The sequence below is a fragment of the Aulonocara sp. 'chitande type north' Nkhata Bay genome, linkage group LG15, assembly GCF_057382095.1.
Source record: "Aulonocara sp. 'chitande type north' Nkhata Bay isolate Kocher_YH1m ecotype deep benthic linkage group LG15, A_spYH_male_GT1.1, whole genome shotgun sequence".
NCBI lineage: Eukaryota > Metazoa > Chordata > Actinopteri > Cichliformes > Cichlidae > Aulonocara > Aulonocara sp. 'chitande type north' Nkhata Bay.
In genome coordinates, this window is record NC_141358.1 from 34,267,865 (window position 1) to 34,288,180 (window position 20,316).

General features: G+C 40.1%; 1 protein-coding gene across 1 annotated transcript; it reads left to right on the forward strand.

Moving 5' to 3' along the window:
• Positions 1–972: 972 nt before the first annotated feature.
• Positions 973–19,311, forward strand: slc35f1 (solute carrier family 35 member F1). The gene is made up of 8 exons (XM_086263048.1): positions 973–1,198; positions 2,987–3,162; positions 6,030–6,157; positions 7,910–8,069; positions 8,312–8,468; positions 9,604–9,656; positions 11,312–11,466; positions 17,351–19,311. Exons 1-8 carry the CDS (start codon positions 1,110–1,112, stop codon positions 17,582–17,584), a joined length of 1,152 nt encoding a protein of 383 aa, XP_086119174.1. The 5' UTR covers positions 973–1,109; the 3' UTR covers positions 17,585–19,311.
• The last annotated feature ends 1,005 nt before the right edge of the window (positions 19,312–20,316 follow it).

Sequence of the window (20,316 nt, forward strand, 5' to 3'; positions counted from 1 at the left end):
CGGCCCTGGCCACGAGGTGTCCCTTATTTATTTTTCAGGGAGTTGGCAACCCTAGGTGTGGAGGTTAGCCGGATAACACGGAGCCAGTCAGTTAAATTAAACAACAGACCTTTATTCCTTGTCAGCAACATAAGACCATACAAGCCAGGTCTCCACGGCTCTACACTGTCCGTACATACATGTGCGGGGATCGGTAGTCGCCGGTGCCAGGCCGTTACAACGGTGAGGTCTATCCTGAGAACAGAACACGAGCAGCATGTAATGGCTGCCGCTAACAACTCACACACCCCCTAGGAGACTCCCATAGCTACTACAATAGTAGGGCAACCCCCCCTAGTGGTGCTATAACCCAAAAGGGTTGTTACAATAAGTAAGTAATTCGTTACTGTTACGTCTCCAAGAAAGTAATCCCATTACTTTAAAAAAGTAATCAGATTATGCATTACTGTCCCATCTCTGCTCATAATACACTGAAACCCTTAGTAACTCTCTAGGGTTACATTCAATATAGAAACAGCTTTAGTGAAGGTTACAAATGATCTTGTGGACTCATCTCTGCCTGTCATGCTAGACCTCTGTGCAGTGATCGAAAGTTGATCACATTTTATTACAGCGATTAGCGCCAGCTGTAGGCATTAAAAGGTACCGGGCTATACTTGTTTGAATCATTTAATAGATCTAATATGATCACGGAGATGGAGAGTCCTCTTCACACATTATGGAATTCCACAGGGTCCCATGTCAGGACCAATTCAGTTTACATTATACACGCTTCCCTTATTAGAAGGCATATTTTCATTACTATGCAGATAAAGAGCTCTGTCTGTCCACAAAGACGGATGACACACACCAATAACTTTTTAATAAATCTTAAAAGATTTATGCAGTTAGAGGTCAGCTCCTGGATGATCTCTAATTTTCTACTTCTAAATTCAGAAGTAGAAACAGCGTCGTTGCTTTTGTATCACCTGCGAAGTGCATTGCAACCTGTGCACTGCTGCCCGCGGGACGGAGACCAGTAGCTCCGCAGCTTCTCTGCCGACGCCCCTCCTTCTCCTCCGGTACTCCTCCGAGCACAATGCGCTGATATCCGCACGCTCGGTAAAATAATGATTTCTTTTGTGTCGACAGTACAGGGTGTTCCCAGAGATACGGGCACCGCAAGCCTTTACCAGCGGATCAGAAAGGTCTTGACGAGGTAAGATGATCGTGATGGCGCTGAACAATTTACATTCACTCTGCGCTCCAAACACAGGCTCTCCATCACACCCGTCAGATTCTGCTGCATACTGAGCAACAGATGTCATCGTAGCATCGTGCAAAGAGCTGTGTGTGTGGAGGGTAAAGCATTCGAGAAGGAGCGTTAATACATTTATAATACATTTCGTTTTATGTTGGTGTCCAGGGCTAGACAAGTTGTGTTGGGTCGGTGTCTGCTGCCGTGCTGCGTTTATCTTTCCGCTAAATTGCTGCTGTCCAGTCCCCGTGTCTGCTAAAGCCTCCGTCACCTCTACTCATTGGCCTCACTCACTGCATCCTTCAAACTCCCTTTGTATTTGCCTACTACATGCCTACCAATACCAATATGTAGGACTGCTCGCTTCCATTTTCGAAACATCTCCAAAATTATAAATATCCCTGTTCACAGTGACGCTGAAAAACTAGTAGATGGATTTATTATTTTTAGGCATGATTACTGTAATTCGTTATTATTAGAATGTCCTAAAAAACTCCCTGGAAAGCCTTCAGTTAATCCAAAATGCTGCAGCGAGAGTACTGACAGGGACTAGAAAGAGAAAGCATATTTCTCCTATATTGGTGTCGTCTATTAGCTTAAACTAGCTCGAATTTATATGTGCAACACATCAACGTTTCAGCTGTGAAAACAACGTGACAAAGTGAAAGAGTCACTTGTAGTAACCTACAGAAAGGCTTAAGTTGATCCTTCTTTTGCAAGATGCGGAAAGTAATCGAATGGGTTCAATAGGTTCTTCCTTTTCTCATGTCCCACATCTCCACCAAGTTTAATCAACATCCTCTTGGTAATTATTGCACAAATAGTTATTTCTGTCTTGGTGGAGGAGGACCATTTCAGTTTTACATAGCTTTATGGTAAGTTCAATTCTAATTCTATTCTATTCTACTTCTAATTTTTAGCTGCCTTCCTTGTACTGTTTTGATTCATTCTCTGTCATTCCAACAGTGGACAACCTTATCAGACACAAACAGTAAGATATCAAGTGATGATCATTTTTGGTTTCCATGGCCGAGCAGCTACATTTAAGCATTACATCACTAAGTACAATATAAAGCATTGGATGCAGTGGTTGGTGTAAACTGGGTATTATGGTCTGGGGTTGTTTTTACAAGCTCCAGTGAAAGGAATTCTTGTTTGTTTCAAACAAACTATTTTGTCTGTTTTTGTCTATTTGTTTCTACCTCCCCACCTGTTGTATTTTTTTTTTATTGTTTTGGTGTCTTGCCTGTCTTGCCTTAGACATCATTGTACTATTCCACATATAATGTAATGTCTGAAATAAAACAAAAACAAACAAACAAATAAACAGATAAAAGATTCACATGAACAAGAGGAGCCTATAGAGATTCTGTATAGCTGTTGTTGCAAAGGCAAAATGTGTTCGGCACCACCGTGCACTCAGATCACAATACTGACTGCAGGACAGGTTTTCTTTTTAAAAAAAGTTCACATACTTGTGAAGGCGGACAAGCGTATACTTTTGACAAAATATTGTGGGTCACTGTGTGCTTCTTGGTACATTCAAGTACTCCTGGTGGCCAAAAACGGTTATTGCATTAGTAAGTATGATTTCAGGTATTTAATTTTATAAGTCATCTCTTGTGACAGAGAATGATGTAACAAGCAGAGAACGTTAGAGTATATTATTGCCTTATGATTATAATAATCCTTGCCATTCATGCTCAGTCATAAAACTGACTTTTTGTCCGTGTGTGCTGTCCTCCACAGGGACCTGCTGGTGACCTTGGCCCTGGGTCAGGTCCTGTCCTTGTTAATTTGCGCTTTAGGTCTGACAAGCAAATACCTGGCGAATGACTTTCACGCTAACACTCCAGTGTTTCAGAGCTTCCTCAACTACATCCTGCTGTTTCTGGTGTACACTACCACGTTGGCAGTCAAGCAAGGTAAAGCCACAAGCTAAGATGTGTGAGTGCATAAATCAATATCAATATTCTATCTAGCTATCTAATTATAATAAGAATGATAATAATGAAGATGAGGCAACTGTCTATGTCAATGAATACCAGGGTCTATACAGTCTTTTTTGTGTTGACTTTTAATTCATGTTCAGTTTGAGTACCATCAGGCCTGTTTTATGTTTTGTTTTTATGTTAATATTGTCACAGCCTGCGGAGACAGACTGTGTGGAGTGTGTGAGGAGGACCCAGGTGGAGACACAGATGAGGAACCAAAACTAAACTTGAACAAAAAGCAAGCCTTTATTTTGGGGCTGAAACTCACAAACATAAGACAAGGCAAAATGAGAGAAAACCGAAATTTACACTGGGCAAATTTTAACTATGACTTTAAACTATGATTCTCACTATGATTTTTAACAAGATAACTATGAAAACTGTGAGATGATGTGGGTAGCACAGACACAAGACACTGAAGTCAAGAAGACAGAGGGCTTAAATACACAAACGAGGAGATCAATGGAAGTGGAGACACATGAGGAAACAGCTGACTAGAATGAACCTAATGACACCATGGAACACAAGACCCCTTCAAAATACAACAGGAACTATAAATAGGACGCAGACGTGACATGAGCTTGACAACATGAACCACGCAGACATGAGACATGACAGACAGACACACTAACCAATATGGGAGACTTAAACACAGGGGTGGGACATAAGGGGAACGTGATAAGCCATGAACTTACACTGTAACCTAGGCATGACAGAATTTAACCAGATAAGCTGAAATGAAACTAGATTCGCAAATAAATACCAAAATGAAGAGCAGGGATCCAAGCACAGAACCTTGAGGCACATCTTGGTTAACTGGAGTAGACGTGTAACAGACTGGGTGGCTGTAGCTCAGGCGGTAGAGCAGGTCATCTGCTAATTGGTTGTTCAAACCCTCCAGTCTGAATCCTAAATATCCTTGGGCAAGATACTAACCCCAAGTTGCACTCCGATGCATCCACTGGAGTATGAATGTGTGCCAATGTTAGTTAGAAAGCACTTGTATAAAGTGCTTTCTAACTAACTGTCTGTGCAGTCAGCAAATATGCACTTTCATATTTGCTGACTGCAGGTTTCTCCAACTGTATATAGAGTAGAAAAGTGCTTTATGTCCATTTACTGTTCACAAACTATTGTGTGTTGGAGAGATAGGACTGAAAGCAAGAGAGTAAAGCACCGGTTAGTTAGATGAGAAACCGGTGTTGAAGGCTAGAGAAAGGTCCAGGAGGATGAGGATGCTGAGTTAGAGGTTAGTGGTCAGAGTCCACTCCAATAAGAGTGGACATTAGTTATTTTGATGAGAGCCACTCATTTAGCTTGGGAGTCACTTCACCGAGCGCTTCGATTACCACTGGGATCACTGTTACCTTCACCCTCCACATCTTCTTGAGCTCTTCGCTGAGCCCTTGTTACTTCTCAAGCTTCTCATGTTCCTTCATGCCTTCCTTCTGTATTGCTACATCTATCACTAAGGCCGTCTTCTTCTGCTTGTCCAACACTATGTCGGGTTGGTTAGCCACCACCATTTTGTCCGTCTGTATCTGGAAGCCCCTCGGTCATTCTCCACCACCCTTGGGGGAGTTTGCCATTTTGACCTCGGAACTTCCAGGCCATATTCGGCACAGATGTTTCTGTATACTATGCCGGCCACTTGGTTATGGTGTTCCATGTATGCCCTGTCTGCTAGCATCTTGCACCCTGCTGTTATGTGCTGGATTGTCTCGGGGACATCTTTACACAGTCTGCGCCTCGGGTCTTGCCTGGTGTGATAGACCCCAGCCTCTATGGATCTTGTGCTCAGAGCTTCTGACTACCTTCCCCTCTTTTTGTTATCATCTGACTACACTTCTCCAGTCTGAACTACATTCCGATGTCATTGCTGTATATCCTGGTGGTGTGGATCAGTGAATCGATGTCTTGTTCACTCTTGGCATACAGCTTAATGTCATCCATGTAGAGGAGGTGACTGACAACTGCTCCATTCCATAGTCGGTATCCATAGCCAGTGTTGTTAATGAACTCACTGAGGGGGTTCAGGCCTATGCAGAACAGCAGTGGGGACAGAGCATCTTCTTGGTACATCCTGCACTTGATGGCGACTTGTGCTATGACTTTGAAGTTGGCCTCTAGTGTTGTCTGCCACGTCCCCATTGAGTCCCTGATGAAGACTCTTAGGGTCCTGTTGATCTTTCACATTGATGTGAAAGACTCACTGTCACTTGTTGCAAACTTCTGTGTTGCAAGATCCTAACTTTATTTGATAATGACAAAGTTGTGGAAATGACTTTCATATTTGATCTTATGGTATAAACTACTTGCACAATTTTCACGAAATATAAACAGAAAATAATATTTTTGGCTGACTGACTAAATAGGACATTTGTAACTTTGTGTGTGTGTGTGTGTGTGTGTGTGTGTACACAATGTTTACATATATTTGTGGGGACCAAAAATTTGAATATTACTAAACTTGTGGGGACCAGTAGCCCTTATGGGGACAAAATGCCTGTCCCCAAGAGTTTGAAGTCTTTTTGACACTCAAAATGTGGTTTTAGTATCAGGGTTACAATACGTTTATGGTTAGGTTTAGGCTAAGCAGTTAGGGTTATCCTTCATTTGTGATAGTTAGGGTAAGATGCTAGGGAAAGCATTAGATGTCCCCACTAAGATATGAAAACACAATTTTGTGTGTGAGTGTGTGTGTGCACATGTGCTGTAATGGAGTGAATTCTTGTCCCTATGTTTGGAATACTGTTGTGAGATTCTTTCCTTTTGTCCCTTTCTATGTTTCTCACCAGGGGAAGGGAACTTGCTGGCCATTCTAATGCAGCGCTGGTGGAAATACATGATTCTGGGTGTCATAGACATTGAGGCCAACTATTTGGTCCTTAGGGCTTACCAGTACACTACACTGTCCAGTGTACAGGTTGGTATGTGTGAGTGCTTCTGTGCGTGTTTGCAGACATTACATCAAAGCCAGCTGTCCTCATAGTACCCATAGAGTTTTTGTGAAGTCTGACAAAATAATGTTGATGTTTATGGTACAAAGCTTGTTTGAGGTTTTTTGTTTTTTGTTTAAATAAAAAAGCCCTTGAGTTCCATTATGGAAAATCAGTGAAGAATCAGGATACCTTGACTTCTGCTTCGCCAGTGTGGCATGGTGGTGCCATGCTAGGTGTTGCTGCATCAGAGCAAGCAGGTCCTTGGTTGGATATGTGGGATTTGCAGTTCAGAATTTAGTTACTCTGGCTTCCTCCCACATTTCAAAGAAATGCATGTCTTTGATTTTCAAAGACATGCATGTCTTTGAAATGTAATAAGTGAATTTAAATTAGCACAGGGTGCAAGGTATGTAAAGTGCTTAAAGTGTATAGAATAAAGTAGGGCTGGGTGATGAGAGGAAAATCTAATATCAAGATATTTTTTGGCCCTCTCATGATACACGATATATATTGCGATATGTTTACGCGACTCAGGAGGGGAAAGTGGTGCTCTACCTGCACTGTGTATAGTGCGAGTGGAGCACTGCCGACTTCAGTTGAATTCAATTTTATTTATACAGCACCAAATCACAACAACAGTTGCTTCAAGGTGCTTTATATTGTAAGGTAGATCCTACAATAATGCATACAGGGAAAAACCCAACAATCATATGACCTCCTATGAGCAAGCACTTTGGCGACAGTGAGAGGGAAAAACTCCCTTTTAACAGGAAGACACCTCCAGCAGAACCAGGCTCAGGGAGGGGCGGCCATCTGCCGAGACTGGTTCTGGAGAGGGAAAGAAGACAAGAAAAATCATATGCTGCGGAAGAGAGCCAGAGATAATAAAAGTATGATTCAATGATGGGTGATGTGAAGGAGATGTGAAGGAGAGTCCGTAGTTGGATACAGGAGGAACAATGCGGCTTTCATCCTGGTCGTGGAACACTGGACAAGCTGCTTTGTGGACTTGTGGAAGGCATTAGACTATGTCCCTGGTAGTGTCCTGTGGGAGGTGCTTCAGGAGTATGGGGTGTCATAAATGGAAACTTTAACGGCCTTTGAGCCTGTTACCAGCTTAGGTGGGTTGCCGAACTGGCGGTGAGGTGACAGTGAAGTTGGCCATAAATAGCCTCCATTGATTGTCCAGATCTAACTCTAGGTGCGCTGTCCAGTTGAGAGAATGGTAGGCCCGCCCCAAGGTGGTTACAGGAGGCAGGGATCCACACCAGCTACACCCACCTGCTCAAATGGACACTTCTCTGCTTAGGCTGCTGCTCCCACGACCCAGATCCGGATAAGCGGAAGAAGATGGATGGATGAATAATTATTCCTGCAGTCTTACTATTTATATTATATTCCTGCAGTTTGTGTGGGTCACCCACAATTTCATTGTACATCTACAATGACAATAAAGGGCTATTCTGTTCTATTCTATTTGATTATTAATCTTTGGGTCTCTTAAACATTAAATTGGTATCCTCTGACAGTGATGCGGATCTAATCTGCATTGACAGACCACTAGGAACTCTACTGAAATCACTTATTGCATTGTTTAGAATACACAGTAATGGAGCCACTAGTCAACAGTAACAAAAAGATAAGTCTGATTAGAATGAAACAACACTTCCGGTGTGAACGAAAAAGAAATCATCAACCTGTTTATTTTTTTCTCTGTGCACGATTCTTTCTCTCAGCTCTTAGACTGTTTTGTCATCCCAGTGGTATTGCTGCTGTCCTGGTTCTTTCTCCTAGTGAGATACAAGACTGTCCATTTTGTCGGGACAGGTCTATGTTTGCTTGGCATTGGCTGCATTGTAGGAGCTGACATTCTTCTTGGTGGACAGCAAGGCTTTGGCAAGTACCAAGTACACACTGTCAAGTACACATAAATACTTAAAAGATGACACTCAACAAATTTACATTTGATTGCAAGCAGCTCATCAAGGCACAGATCCACTGGTAATTTGATATGATAAAGAATGCATTATTGTGGCCCACTAAGGGTGCATGCATGTGTGGGTGCTGTGAGTTTGTTGGGGTCTCTTGGTCATTTGTGAGTGTTGATTCCTCCTCTCTTTCTTCCTGAATCTTTCCAGGAGAGCAGAAGCTGTTTGGGAATCTGCTAGTTCTGGGAGGAGCTATGCTGTACGGAATATCCAATGTATGCGAAGAGTTTATTGTAAAGAACTTGAGTCGTGTTGAATTCCTGGGCATGTTGGGACTATTTGGATCCTTCTTCAGCGGCATTCAGCTGTGAGTTTGTGTGGAGGAGAAACATGCTTCATAAATGCAAGTGGTCAAAATTTAATAAGTAACAAGCTAGGTATATTTAGCACAGTTTTGATGTAGTTTTCTTTAATTTCTAAATTTAAATTTAAATTTAATCAAATTTTAGACATATTGTACTTTTAACTGAACTATGTGTATTTTACAGCATTTGTTATTAGCCTTTAAGAGAATACATTTTACCTTTAAAAAATTAAGTATTAATGCATAATGATAACACAGGTACATTACAGGTACAAATGGTGAGAGGATGTAAGAACAACACTTTCTGAATGTAACTTATAGGTAGGCTCAGGTATTTTAGACAAATTTTCACCAGGAAATGAAATCTAAAACTTTGAGGCACATGGACTAGTTCTTATATAGAACTTCTTTTACTCCACCTGAGCACTCAAGCCAGTTTATACAACTTAACTTATTCACCCATTCACACAAGCACTTTTTTAATGTGTTTTCTAAGTAAGTGCTTTCTATCTAACATTCATACTCCAGTATATGCATTGGAGAGAGCAACTTGGGGTTAGCATCTTCCCAAGTATATATGGCATGCACAATAGAGCAGCCAGGAATCAAACCACCAAACCTTCCAGTTGGTATGCAGATTACCTGCTCTCCCTCCTGAGCTACAACCACCCCATTTATCTGCAATTTGAACCTTTACACAAAAAGCGAAACACCACTGAAAGTGTCTTGATGCATGCTCAATCATCCAGGTAAGGAAATCCCAAAAGGTTCATTCTGTTCATTTGAACATAGTGTTTTCAGTGGGAGAAACGTTTTGTCACTCATCCAAGTGACTTCTTCAGTCTCTGCTGACTGCAGGTTTCTCCAACTGTATAATGAGTACATTTGTATAATGACTGAAACTAGCACCACTGGCAAACAATGGGCCATGAGGTCAGTTTCTTGATCATTAATATGCAAATTGTTATGTTACGTCCAGATGAACAGAATCAACTTTTTTGGGACCACTGAAAGTGGTTTTGGCCATACTAAACTAGAATAAACATTCTTTGTCCACTGTGCACCAAGACCCTAAAGGAACTCTGGTTCTGTAAAAATAAGCCAGTGCTATTAAATCTCTGTGTATGCTTTGTTGCAGGGCTATCATGGAACACAAAGAGCTTCTAAGAGTATCCTGGAACTGGCAGATAGGTGACTCTGAACACACACACACACACACACACACACACACACACACACACACACACACACACACACACACACACACAACTGTGTGTGTGTGTGTGTGTGTGTTAGTTGACCCTCAGATACAGGTGGAACAATGCAGTTTTCGTCCTGGTCATGGAACACTGGACCAGCTCTTTATCCTCTTGAGGATACTCGAGGGTGCATGGGAGTTTGCCCAACCAGTCTACATGTGTTTTGTGGACTTGGAGAAGGCATTCGACCATGTACCTCGGGATGTCCTGCGGGGAGTGCTCCGGGAGTATGGGGTGTCTGGCCCATTGCTACGGGCCATTCAGTCCTTATACGACCGCTTTCGAAGAGCTTGGTCCGCATAGCCAGCAATAAGTCGGACTTGTTCCTGGTGGGTGATGGGCTCCGCCAGGGCTGCCCTTTGTCACCGATTCTGTTCACTATTTTTATGGACAGAATTTCTAGGCGTAGCCAAGTGGTGGAAGGCTTTCACTTTCTCAGGATCTCATCTCTGCTTTTTGCAGATGATGTGGCTTTTTGCAGAGATGCTGACCTACAGCATTTCTGTATTGACCTAGAGGTCAATGAAAATGCAGTTAATGCATTTACTCACACTTCCAAGCACATGGGTCCTCGTATTGAAGTATGTAATGAAGCTCATCACTTAGGAAAACATGGGAAACCATCACTCAAGGATAAAAAGTCAAAGCATTTGTTTCTCAAACTTTATCAGACTTTCTCAAGCTTTCTCACAAATAAGACTTCAAAGATTTGCACGCTCTTCAGCTCCCTTCTGTAAGTGACAGAGTCAGAGATGGAACCAGTGTGCTTTATCAAGGGATGGGCTTCTGAGAAGAAATTTTCAAGCTACATGCTTGCATTATAAGGTAGCCCTCTCTAGTGGCTGCTGCCAGTCACACAAGATGGCATTTTGATGGTAGGTACATCAGCCATAAAAGAGGAGGCAAAACACCCTGAAACCTCTCATTCTCAGATCTGCTCACATGGATCTTGGTCAAAGTGGCAGGAATCACATTCAAGTTAGTTCAATTCAACTGTATATGTGTATAGAGACTATTTACAAAAGTCCCTTAAGGCACTTCATTTTAAGATAAAGACCACATAGTATTGGAATCAGACAACCCCCTATGAGCAAGCACTTAGAGACTCTGTGAAGAAAAAACTCCCTTGTAATAGAAAGAAACCTCTAGTAGAATCAGGCTAGAATTTAAATATAGATCACATTGAGGCACCTGTTGTTGTGATTTGGTTCAATATAAATACAACTGAACTAAAATGAAAAATATTGGAGAAGTACCCTGTTCACTTACAAAAAGACACAAAATGTGTTAGGAAATCCCATAAAAGTTTTTTGCCTTGGTTTGTCTGGAGAAAAGGGCTTGTGACTATGCCTCAGTATGTAAAAAATGTTGGTACACAAATGTGTTTTTCTGCATCTCTACAGTGTAGGTTGGGAATGAAGAGTTAGCAATAACTCATAGCATGATCCATAAGATCACAATAACCACTTTTATGGTAAATGGTACATAGACTGGTTCTTATATAGAGTTTCTCTACTGTATTTGAGCACTTTATAATGAAATAAAAGTAAATCCTATTAAAAACGATACCTCTTTGTGTGTTCACAGGTCTTCTTTATGTTGGTTTCAGTGCCTTCATGTTTGGCCTTTACAGCTTCATGCCTGTTGTGATGAAGAGGACTAGTGCCACCTCAGTCAATCTGTCTCTGCTCACAGCTGACCTTTACAGTCTCTTCTGTGGCCTCTTTCTCTTTCACTACAAGGTAATCAACTGCCAGGAATCATTTATGTGATGATGTGCAGTTTAAAAGATATATATATAAGAGTAAAGCACTATTTAGTTTGACTAGACTAATTGATTTAGTTGATTAAAACTAAAATAACTGAACTGCATTGTGGTATAAATGATGTACACTGTTGTGACTTATGAAAATGCTAATGATACTTGTGGCACTTAGAAATATTTTTTTGCTCATAAAAAGTGATATAAAGTTAAGAATGGATGAGGTGAACACAAAAAGGCAAGAGCTATGCTGGCAGGCAGGTGGCACAGGTCTGATGGTGGAGGGTGAGTGGGTTTGGTGACATGGGCAGCAGGACATTCACACAGGCTCCAGAAGTAATACAAGGAAAACGGAGTTTATCTTTACTGTATTCGGTGATGCTATAATGAGAAATGTATCTTCAAAGCTGAGAACTTGAGATGTGTTGTAAAAATTTGTCAAAGCATATTTTAAAATGCCACCTAAGAGTTTAAACTGAGCAGATTTTCTGGAAACTGTTTTCTTACAACCTTAGAAAAAAAATAATAATAATTTTTATAGTAAATTTTTATCGGAAGTCTCGTAACTGACGGTCTTTATGCCACATTTATTTACGTTGTAGCTTAGTTGTAGCATATAAGAAACTATCAATAGCTTAGTTGCCATTAACCATGTCCACTAGAAGGGAAAACAGGTAATCCCAAAACTGGGAGCTGAAATGCTTAAATAATGCCTTTAGAGAGTTTATTTGTCAGATGATTGTTTTAGCACAGTATAGGGGGTAAAATAAGTATTGAACGCTTCATCTATGTTCTTAGTAAATATATTTTTAATGGTGCTATTGACATGAAATATCACTAGATGTCGGTAACAACCCATACAATCCACACATGAAAAGAAGTCAAGACATTGTATATGACCTCAAAAACGCCATCCCAACACCGAAGTTTGGAGGTGGGAACCTCATGATGTGGGGCTGTTTTTCAGCATAGAGCACTGGTATGCTTCATGTAATTGAAGAAAACATGTATTGAGACGATCGTGATAAAAAGCTGCTGCCATCTACCAGGATGATGATGATAAAATGAAGGTGGATGTATAAGCAAGAGAATGATCGCAAATACACAAAGTGTGGAGCATGAAATTGTCTAAAATGTCTTGGTATGCTGAACTATTAAGAGTTCCTGGGAACTAAGGGGCTAAGCTCACTTCCTGAAAAACACCCCCACACCATATTTCAATTCAATTCAATCTTATTTATATAGCACCAAATCACAACAGCAGTTGCCTCGAGGTGCTTAATATTTTAAAGTAAAGACCCTACAATAATGTAGAGAAAATCCCAACAATCAGATGACCTCCTATGAGCAAGCACTTTGGTGGCAGTGGAAAGAAAAGCTTTTAACCTCCAGAAAGAAACTTCCACCAGAAGCAAGCTTAGGAAGGTCATCTGCTGCAACTTATAGAGGTGAGAAAGACGGGACAAAAAAATGCTGTGGAAGGGAGAAAGAGATGAATAATAATGCTTAATTAAATGCAGAGTGGTGTATAAACACATAGTGAGTGACAAGGGTTGAGAGAAGGAGAAATACTGGGCCTATGGCGCAATCACTAAGGGAGGATTCAGGGATACCTGGTCCAGCCCTAACTATAAGCTTTGTCAAAAAGGAAAGTCTTTAGCCTAATCTTAAGTTAGAGATAGTGTCTGTCTTCCAAATCCAAGCTGGGAGGTAGTTTCATAGAAGAGGGGCCTGAAAGAAGGCTCTGCCTCCCATTCTACGTTTAAATACCCTAGGAACAACAAGTAAGTTTCCAGTGTGAGAGTGATTGGGGCTGTTGGGGTGATATGGTACTATGAGGTACCTAAGGTATTTAAGATAACATGAGGTCTGATTTTGGTCAAAATCTTTTGACTTATTTGAGCTACACTGCCAGTCAATTTGTCCAGTTTGTTATTGAAAATTATCCAGTTTAATGTCTGATTGAACTCTGAAAGGAAAGCACAGTACAAATAAGTATTCTAAACTGTTGACTCGTCAAAGTAGCCACCCTTGCAGATATAACAGCTGAACACACCTGTGGCATTCTTTCTACAATACAATCAAATATTTGTCAGAAAGTTCTTCCCATATCTGTTTTTTTTTTTGTTTTTTTTTTCAAGTTTTCAAGTCAAGTTGGCTTTATTGTCACTTCAACCATATACAGTTAGTACACAGTGAATCGAAACAACGTTCCTCCAGGACCAAGCTGCTACATGCAACATAAATTTACAACATAAATAAACAGAAAACACTAAACTAGCTAACTAAGAGGCCTAGTTAGCTGGCTAGCAGAGACAAGACAGACTGACCTAACATGAATTACAACATAAATTAACAAAAACTAACTATCTAACTATCTAAGGAAGACTGTTGCACAAGTTCCCATAAATGTGTGGCACTTGTAGGTTACTTTGCTTTCACTCTTTTGTCCACCTTGATGGGGTTTAAGTCTGGAGACTGTGCTGGCCATTCCATGTTTTCAAGCTTACCATCTTGTTCTTTTTTCTGTTGTGGTTTATCAGTTGTGGCTTTGGGTCTGTCAGACCTCTTCCTGTCAGAGTGTTCAGAGTGAAAGGTTGGAACAGCTGTAGGAATTAGTATGAACAGCTTTCAAGGCTTGATGAGCCTCTATTGCTGCAGAACAGCTTTAAATTGTTAACCCATTTTGTGTTCCCTGAAAAAGGCATTTTTGTATAATTCTGAAATAAACATTATCTTTCAGTTTTTGGTAACCTTACCTTTTTTAACCTCTGGCAGTTCACCACTTACCCATTCATTAGACTTGAACGACTTGAATTGTAAGAAATAACTGGAAAAATTGGGGTGTTCTGAACCTTTTGACCTGTAGTGTACCTTACTAAGTACTGATGTACTAAAGAGAGGACATCCTATGCTTTCCATTGATATGTCATGTGTTTTTTGGTGGGTACTTTTAGTTCCCCAGAGGAAGGAAAACACACAAAAAAAATTCAATGGGAAGATTCTACTAGTTATTACTAGTTAATGTTAAAGCTCAACAGAGCTAAGTTATCTTTTTCAGAGGAGCCAGAGTATCCAGGGTCATACTGACCAAAGATGTAACATTATTAACGAGATAATCGACCACTGTGGGAGTAGAATTTAGCTAGCTGCTCTCTGTGTTGGTATATAACATTGAAGAGAACGGTGGAGGAATTCTTTCCGTACTTACCAGACTTTCAAAAAGACATCTACTCTGATATTCCCCTACTGCTGTGTAATCCATTAATCTAAATTTAAATGTTATTAGGAAATGATCAGACAAGAAAGGGTTTTCTGGAAACACTTTTAAACGTAAAGTTTCTATGCAATATATTAAAACAAGATCTAGAGTGTGATTAAAGTGGTGGTGGGTTCTTTTAAATTTTGAGAGAAGCCAATTGAGTCTAATAACAGATTAAATGCAATGTTTATGCTGTTATTTTCAGCATCTACATGGTTGTTAAAATCACCCACAATATAATTATTTTATCTGAACTGAAAACTAAATCAGTAAGGGCTAGGGTGGACAATAGATAACAAATAAAACTGTTTTTTGAGTTTTCCAGTTAGGGTGAAGAAGGCTAAGCATCAGGCTTTTAAATGAATTAAAACTCTGTCTGGGTCTTTGGTTGATTAATAAGCAGGAGTGGAATATTGCGGCTGCTGCTCCTCCTCCTCGTCTTGTGCTTTGAGGATTCTGAGCTAGTATAACTCAGGGGTGTTGATTCATTTGACCAGTTTTCTGTAACGCAGGGTACATCAATATGCTGATCAATTATTAAATTGTTTTCTAGCCTGGGCTCAGAAAGACAGACCTAATGCTTAATGATCCACATTTAACAGTTTTACTCGTTGGTGCAGTTATAGATACTAAATTGGTCTTTCTTTGTGATTTGTTTATGTTTAAGTTGTCTTTTGCTGAGTTTTGGTTTGTTTTTTGTTGGACTGGGAGCAGATACAGTCTCTAAGGGGATGGGTTTTTGGGGAGATAACGGGAGGAGAGAAGCTGCATAGAGGCTTTTAGCACTGCAACTCTGCTTCCTGGTCCCAGCTCTGGATAGTCATCTTTTGGGGGCTTTAATACATTTCTAGAAATGAGAGCTGCTCCATCCAAAGTGGGATGGATGCTGTCTTCCATGCTAAGATCAGGTTTTCCCCTGAAAGTTTCCCAATTATCTATAAAGCTCACATCATTTTTTGGACACCACTCAGACAGCCAGCAATTTAAGGAAAATATGTGACTAAACATGTCATTCCTGGTTCGACTGAGGAGGGGACGAGAGAAAACTACATCTACGTCTGACATTGTTTTGGTAAAGTTACACACTGGTTCAACATTAATTTTACTGACCTCCGATTGATGTATCTAGGTTTTAATTGCTGCCGATGTGAATTAGAATTTTACCAAATCTGTTTATCTTTAGCCAGCAATTTCAGGGTTCATTGAATGTCCCTGCTCTGGTCTTTGGAAGACATGGTGTTTGTAACGACACGTTTCTCAAAACAGAATGATCCAAACCAGAGTTTGTTCCTTGGCGGGTGTGCCACAGAGTGGGGAAAAATTTTAGATGTGAATGGTTGGTGTACTAGGGGTTTCTGTGTAGGACTACTTGGACTAAGGTGCAGGAGGGACAGTTGAAGACACTGTACTGCTAGTAAGTTGGCTAAAAGCTAAGCTAATGTAATGAATCCCTAAAGACACGGTGAATGAATACTGTAAATATAATTAGCCAGTTATTCAACAAAGAGTGTGCTTTGAATAAAGCTTTGGGACACTAGGAAATAAGTCATTTTCCAACAGTTTTTACTTAAATGGGCTACACAGATAAGCTACACCATTGTGTAACAGGAACAGGAAGTGATGCTGTTCCCAACACTGGACCAACACCGAGTGAGAATGCCACCACCCTCGACCAAACCTTGGCACAGTACAGTCAGATCTTTCTCCTGGTAACCACCAACCCAAATTCATCTATCCGATTGCCAGATAGAAAAGCGAGATTCGTCACTCCAGAGAAAATGCCTTCACTCCAGAGAACAAGCCTTCCTTTCACTGCCTGCACTGAAGTCCAGTTGTCCAGCATGCTTTACACGACTGCATGCAGGTTTTGCATTGCGTTTGGTGGTGTAAGGCTGGATGCAGCTGCACAGGAATCTGTCCTTGAGCTAATCTGAAGATCACATGAAGTTTGGAGGTCTGTAGTGATTGACTGTGCAGAATTTGGTGACCTCTGCTCACTATATGCATCAGCATCTGCTGACACCACCAATTTGTGAATAAGTTACCATCTTCCCCAGTCACTTCCAAGTTGTTATAATACCACTTACACTTGACTTTGGAATATTTAGTAGCAAGGAGATTTCAGAACTAGACTTGTCGCATAGGCAGCATCCTACCATGGCACCACACTGGAATTCACCGAGTTCCTGAGAGTGACCCATTCTCTCACAAATGTTTGTAGAAGCAGTGGCCATGAAAGCACCGTAAGTGGGACACTTGAATTTGGTGATTTGGATTGGTGAGTGAATACTTTTGGCAATATAGTGTTAATACCAGCAGCAGAGATCTCACTTTGACACTGCCTTCTTGGATAATACTGATTCCCTACATTTTCTACCATGCACTATCAAATAAAGACAAATATAATAGATTTTTATGAGACTTTAAATAAGATTTAAATAAAAGACAAGTCAGGACAACCAATCCCGATGAACTGTTATTAATCAGCATTATCCTAAAAGAAATGTGCATCTTTACATTAGTTTTAGAATAGGTTGAAAATAAAATATTGCATGTATGCATATATTGAACGTCACATGATAGCTCTGTCTCTGTGTTTCAGTTCTCGGGTCTCTATCTGTTGTCATTCTTCATTATTATCTTGGGCCTGGTTTTTTACTCCTCCTCGTCAACCTATGTGGTCCAGGACCCACGAGTCTACAAGCAATTCAGAAACAAAGACAATCAAACACCATATGAACCACCTCCACTTTGCCCTAGAGTCTTGGAGCCCACTGTCATCTACACTACCCTGAGCCCTGAGCAAGGAGACGAGTTTCCTGTTAAAGTAGCCTAAGAACTGGGACAGAGTTAAGTGCATTAGCCTGATAAACTTGTGAGTCAGGTGCAACCCCCAGGTTTCCCTTGTATACAAATGAATAGTGCTAGGCTTTGCCCAATCTGGTAAGCAGGATAGCTGGGATCACCCAGGTAAGTCATGGTATTCATTTTATGGTCTGAATGGAGAAATGTCTCCATGCTCATAAACACAAATTCATTTAGCTACATATTGTATGTACTGAGAAATGACTGACCAGAATGTAATTTAAACACATAGCAATGTGAGTTGAGTTCACGGTCATCAAAGACTGTGCATAGAGTATAGTAGCTGTATATGATGATGTAAAGAGATGGTATTGTAATTTTTATGTTATCACGTATTTCTTCTAATATTTGCAAGAGGATATTGTATGGATGTAAACTATCGTCTGCCCAATATTGCTCTTATTTCAAAGAAAGAAGTTCAATAAATTTACAAAAATAAGTGCACATTGTATATAATAAGAAGGATTCTCTGTAGGATCTGATTGTTTGCAGGCTGAAAGAAGGATAACTATATTCTAATGCCCTGTTTTCCACAGTGTAAGTATTAGTGAGGCGTGAAAGAGATTTCAAATTCAGTGTTATATTTGTCATAGGCCCTAGAATGTTGAATTCAGGATCCAGCAGATGTTTGTGAGGTACATTTTGGTTTTTCAAGAGATGCATTCAGAGGAGTCATGTATCATCTGGACTGCTGTTACAGCTGTATGCTGTTTTGAAAAATACAGGTCATTGTTCAAAATGTTTTTGTTGGTTGCTTTGAAAAAAAAATGTACAGTACATACAGTGAGATCAACCTTAACTGAGTTTTATTTATCGGACGCGGTTTTTATGTATAAATAATTGTATGCAATTGGAACATAAAAAACGAAGGTTGACAAAACATAACTTAATTGCGTGCAACCAATGTACATTTTTTTTATGTTAATCCCACAGGTAATTTTTTTCAGTGTACTCTAGTGGTGTACATGACAGATGATTCATTTCAAATAATAAAATATAAAAGATGTCCATTTGTTGGTGTTCATAATTCTATTTTTCACATCCCAAATTTCCTAAAAATAATTAGAAAACCATTTCTGAAATGCACTTACTCAGTAGAAACAATAATACAGACATAATACTGCTGAATACTGACTGACATTTTTAACAATATGTTGCGTTACTACTGAGTCACTCATATTAAATGAAACCCATTGTGGAGGAGGGTGTTTCTTCTTCACTCACTATGTGTTAATAGACCTCTCTGCATTGAATCATACCTGTTATTAATCTCTGGCTCTCTTCCACAGCATGTCTTTTATCCTGTCTTCCTTGTCTCACCCCAGATGGCCCCGCCCCTCCCTGAGCCTGGTTCTGCTGGAGGTTTCTTCCTGTTAAAAGGGAGTTTTTCCTTCCTACTGTCGCCAAAGTGCTTGCTCATAGGGGGCCATATGACTGTTCGGTTTTCCTCTGTATGTATTATCGTGGGGGTACCTTACAGTATAAAGCACCTTGAGACGACTGTTGTTGTGACTTGGTGCTGTAAAAAAAAATTGAATTGAACTGAAGTAAATACAAATAGCAATTTAAACGATGACTTATTTGTTGAGGAATAAAAATATCCAATCCTACTGGTCCTGTGTGAAAAATAGTTGTAAGTTGTTAAGCTAAAGATTAATCATAGAAAAATAATTTAGGTTTAAACCGAATGAGAAAATGTAACATGTGAAATAAAGTGTCCAAGCATGCCAGGAACATGCTTGGATGTAGTTATGTGGAAGTATAAAAGTGCTGAGCAGAGAAGGCAAACTGTTATTCCTTGTTTCAAGCTGGTGAGCAGACGGGTGACTGATCTGTGGGATCTGCAGTAGAAATAGTTGAAACGAGGAGCGGCAGGGGAATAGCCAAATCCCAACCACTGCACGTATCTACTCTTTGCCCCCATTATTGTCAGAAACCCATCAGAGACAGGTTATATTTTTATGCCTTAGTTTAGCTTGTGTTCATTGCTTATTTTATTTGACCTCTGAATGTACTCGAGTATTTATATATTTTTGCATTGAAGTTACATTTAACTAGGGCACGTAGACAGACGTAGCTAAAATGGAAATTTTCACCTTTTGAATATTTATTATTGTTCATTAATAAGAAAATGATTTATCTGATTAATTGGTGGAATACTCAATAATTACTTGATGAGCTCTACACCTCACTGCAACAAAAGGAATCCTTTGCAAATGTTGACATACAAGCACTGAGAAGAGATGCACTTTATTTGTCCTCTATTTGATACATTCCTTTATTACAGCAGTTGAAATTAATATCTGCAGAGCGCAGTACTGTATTATAGATGAAGATTATATTTGGTACAAAAGATTTCCACCTGAATCTTTTGGTACACGGCCTGCATAAACTGAAGAACACTGCAAGATATCCAGAAAGTGGAAAACTGTCGTTGATGAGCACTTAAAAAAATAAAATACAGGTCTAACTGCCTGGACGCAAACTACAAAGAAGTGAGCAAAATTGAAGATAAATGTAAACGCCTATAAATAGAAAAATAACTTTAGAGTTTCCTGCCACTACCCTGGTGGTTTTTCATGTTACTGCCATCTCATCTTGTGATTTCAGCTTGGATTTAATGGTATTAAGCATGATGAGATGAGATTTCCTTTCAGGAAACAAATGACTGAACACTGTGTGACACATTACCACAGGAGACCT